Source organism: Alosa alosa, chromosome 9, assembly GCF_017589495.1.
Source record: "Alosa alosa isolate M-15738 ecotype Scorff River chromosome 9, AALO_Geno_1.1, whole genome shotgun sequence".
NCBI lineage: Eukaryota > Metazoa > Chordata > Actinopteri > Clupeiformes > Clupeidae > Alosa > Alosa alosa.
This window is the reverse complement of record NC_063197.1, coordinates 32148069-32152108: the sequence shown is the minus strand read 5'-3', so window position 1 is coordinate 32152108 and position 4040 is coordinate 32148069. Positions and strand designations below refer to the sequence as shown.

The window sequence follows — 4040 nt, the reverse complement described above, 5'->3', positions numbered from 1 at the left end:
TTATTGCAGGTGAGACATGGAAAAGCAGTTTTAGAGAAATTAGTTAACCTAGAGTCTAGGTTAACTAATTTCTCTAAAACTGCTTTAAAAACTGTTTAATCTCGTCATGGCAAAAATATTTTTTCCTTCATGTGTGGCCCTAATACTCCGTCGTACTTAAAAGGACTTCGACAGGTAAGACGAACTTGTAAACTGGAAAAATCTGAAACTGTAAACGGGTTAGGCTACACTGAGTCAGTAAAAGAGACTAGAGATGTGTGGGTTTAGTTCACTAGCCTGCCTGTATGTCCGCATTTTAAGATAGGCTGCAGATTCTTTTCTACAAATCTTTTTTGTATTTGGAGCCTTTTTGCATTTGTTCTAAAGTAGAATAAACAAGAGAAACGGGAAGAAAATCGATTGTTTAGAAAGGGAGCCTGAGGCAATAAACAGACAGGTAGAGATCATCTGATTTTTATGAGCTGTATTATTATTTTCTATGTTTTGTCTATGTGTATGGATGTTTATGCTGTGATGAGATTTACCCTTGAGGAATAGGAAAGTTAACTTGAGGGATAATAAAGTTCACTTGACCTTGAGGGTTAATAAAGTACACTTTGACCTTGAGGGTTAATAAAGTACACTTTGACCTTGAGGGTTAATAAAGTACACTTTGACCTTGAGGGTTAATAAAGTACACTTTGACCTTGACCTTGATTTTGTGTGTGTCAGGGTGAAGATGACTCACTGTAATCTGACCATCACGGAGGAGGTGCAGGTGTTCCAGATTGTGACGGCCATCCCCACGTTCGTCCTCGGTGTCCTGGTCAACGCTGCAGTACTGGTGCTCTTCTGCCGGCAGTGGCGGAACTGCAGCGACATGATGGTGTACCTGACCAACATGGCACTGGCCGACAGCTGCGTCCTGGTCTCGCTGCCCTTCAGGATGTACTCATACCTCAACCTCTGGCCCTTCTCCGTCAGCTCCTGCCTGGCTTTTGTCTCGACCTACTTCGTCAACATGTACGTCAGCATCTTCACCACTGTGGCCATCAGCGTTGTCCGCTACGTGGCCGTGAAGTACCCCTTCAGGGCGCGGGCGGTTATGTCCCCCTGGAAGGCGCTGGTGGTGTGTGTGGGCATCTGGGTGGTCATCGGCTCCCTGAGCGCCACGTTCCACTCAGTAGACGCTCCGCCAGCGAACTCGTCCGGTTTCAGATGCTTCCAGAAGAACTCGGACCGGCCGTTGCCCCTCTCCTTCATCCTGACGCTGGTGTTGGTGGGCTACGTGGTGCTGTTCGTCATCATCGCATACTGCTCGGTGACGGTGATCCGCACCCTCGCCAGGAGGATGGACCGCGGTGGTGCACGGAAGAGCCAGTCAGTGCGCATCATCATCGCTAGCCTCGCCATCTTCATCGTCTGCTTCTCGCCGCTCCACTTCGGCTACCTGCTCAAGTTCCTGAGCGAGACCTACTCACACAACTGCGGTCTGCAGCAGGCTCCCCACTCGTTTGTCCACGTGGCCAACAGCCTGGTCAACACCATGATCTGACACAGTCAACAGCTCCGGCTTCCTACCTCAGGGTTCCCACGGCAACAGTTCCGGCTTCCTACCTCAGGGTTCCCACGGCTCATGGAATTTCTGGAATATCATGACATTTTGAAAAGTCTGTTCCAGTCATGGAATATCAGGGGATTTTGTTGTAGCAGTTTAAAATCCACTTGCTAAAATACACTAACACAAATATTTTTACGCAGAACTGGTGTATATTTGGTTATTAGCTTTACTGCTTGCTTGAGTAGTCCGACTTTCATTATTCAATGTCCATTTCATGTCCCGCTCTAGAAAAGTAAAAGATTCTACGCGACTGCTCCGAAATCATTGGTTAGTATATTGTGCCATTCATTATTTAGTAAGCCATGGAAATTCAGGTTTTCTGTCAGGGAAATGTTCTAGAGTGGGACCCCTGCTGCCTACAGCTGACCAAGGCCTGGGGTAGGATAGCCTATCAGAACAATCTCTGCTCCCAGACTCTGCGCCCTCTGACTCAAGTGCAGGGAGACTCCACCCACAGTGGCTCAGGTGCAAGGAGACTCCACCCAGGGTAATTGTGCTAGCTGTGAAATAACTCAGTGAGCTCTCTCTGTTTCTCTAGATCAGAGTTTACGTTAGCCGGTACAGCTGGAAATTAGATAGATAGGTAGATACTTTATTGATCCCCAAGGAGAAATTCAAGGTCTCAGTAGCATACAGACATCACACACAACATGCACTTACAGCAGAAATTGTAAATATAAGTATAAACATATAAACAAATTAGCCGGTTTCATGTGTAGCTGTCTGGCCGAATTGTTTTTTTTTATAAACAAACAGAATGTCCGGTAGAACATATGCTACATTTATTAATTAATCAATAACATTGAACATCCGAAATGTAACAACACCAACTTAAACGAGACATTTAACACAACAGATAAGCAGCTACAGATACAGACGCATGCCATTCAGTGTGTTCTCTGCAGTAAAGGCACATAGCACGTACACGTGTGTGTCTGAGTGGGATGTGTGTGATGTGTAGGTGCATGGACGGATTATGAACTTTCGGGCCCCTGGGCCCAGATGTATTAAGGGCCCTCCACTAATTTTCGTATATATGTGTGTGTGTGGGTGTGTGGTGGGGGGGGTCATCCCCGAGAAAATGTTTCATTTGTTTGATGTGATTTCCTGTATTCTGGTGCATTTTGGGGATACTATAATGCTACACATACTATAATGTGTATACTGCAGCGGAATACAGGGGAATAAAGGAAGTGACATTCCATAGGGGAATACAGGGTGCAGAGGAAATTTGAAAGACAACCGTTTATCCCTCCCCTCGGATTGAGCAGTGTAAGTTCCCAGACCCCACATCTGGAAGTGAGATTCCATAGTGGAATGCAATAAGAAGTGAGAAGTCCACAGTGGATCACAAGCCTCAGTACAAATGAAAACAGACAGGAATTTGGCTAAGATCGATAAATGGAATATTGCTATGCTAAGAATGTCATACCGGAAGTGTGATTCTGGATGTGCTCATTCCGTCCAGGCCATAAATAACCAGAAAAAGTAGGCTCATTTTGAATCATTTTTTTTTATACATAAATCATTTATTTTTTCATTCCACTGCGGCTGACTGCCCTGTCCCCTGGCACATGACTGCAGTCTACACCTGACTTGACTAACAGGAGATATCACAGAATTGTTTTGCATTGAATAGTTTGAATTTCCTTCCTATTCATTTAAATGAATATGATGGCTGCAATACATTGAAACAGACCACCAATATTCTTCAATGTATTAATCTTTTATCATGGATAGTTGGACATATCCTAGATCCTGTTGTCCCCCAGTGCCCCCCGAAGGCTTGCTATGGCCTTACTGAGAGATACAGACAAACACAGCGTGGCTGATCAGCAGTGTTGGGAAGTAACTGAATACATGTATTCGGGATTACGTATTCAGAATACAAAATATGAGTAACTGTATTTAGTTAGTTACATTTTCAATGAGTGGTATTCAGAATACAGTTACTTTGGCCATTTTAAGGGGTTCATTTTAGAATCCTTCTCATATGAATTTCTGGGCTTTTTGAACTGAAATTTTAATATTTCTGTGAGATGATCTTGGGCATTAACAAAATGTATAATGTTTCAGTTTATCCTATAAAGTTAAGTTGTGGGTTTTTTGCTGACATCGCCTGTGGGTCTTACAAACTGAAATGGCAGCTTGATTCACACTTGATAAAATGTAAAACAGCGCTTATGTAATCCAAGTATTTAGAATATGGTACTTAGATGGAGTAATGTAACGGAATATGTTTCAAATTACATTTTAGGGCATGTATTCTGTATTCTGTAACTGATTACATTTTAAAAGTATTCTTCCCAACACTGCTGATCAGAAACCAAATCACACTGGACACACTCAACATGTTCCTAATTGTGAGTTTTTAAAGAGCGTGTGGATGTGTATGTGTGTGTATTTATTCAATTCACACCAGTGAAGACATGACATCAGG

At 43.4% G+C, this 4040-nt stretch overlaps 1 protein-coding gene across 1 annotated transcript; it reads left to right on the top strand.

Moving 5' to 3' along the window:
- The first annotated feature begins 718 nt into the window (after positions 1-718).
- Positions 719-1534, top strand: LOC125300792 (G-protein coupled receptor 35-like). The gene has a single exon (XM_048252921.1). The coding sequence runs from the start codon at positions 719-721 to the stop codon at positions 1532-1534; it is 816 nt and encodes a 271-aa protein (XP_048108878.1).
- The last annotated feature ends 2506 nt before the right edge of the window (positions 1535-4040 follow it).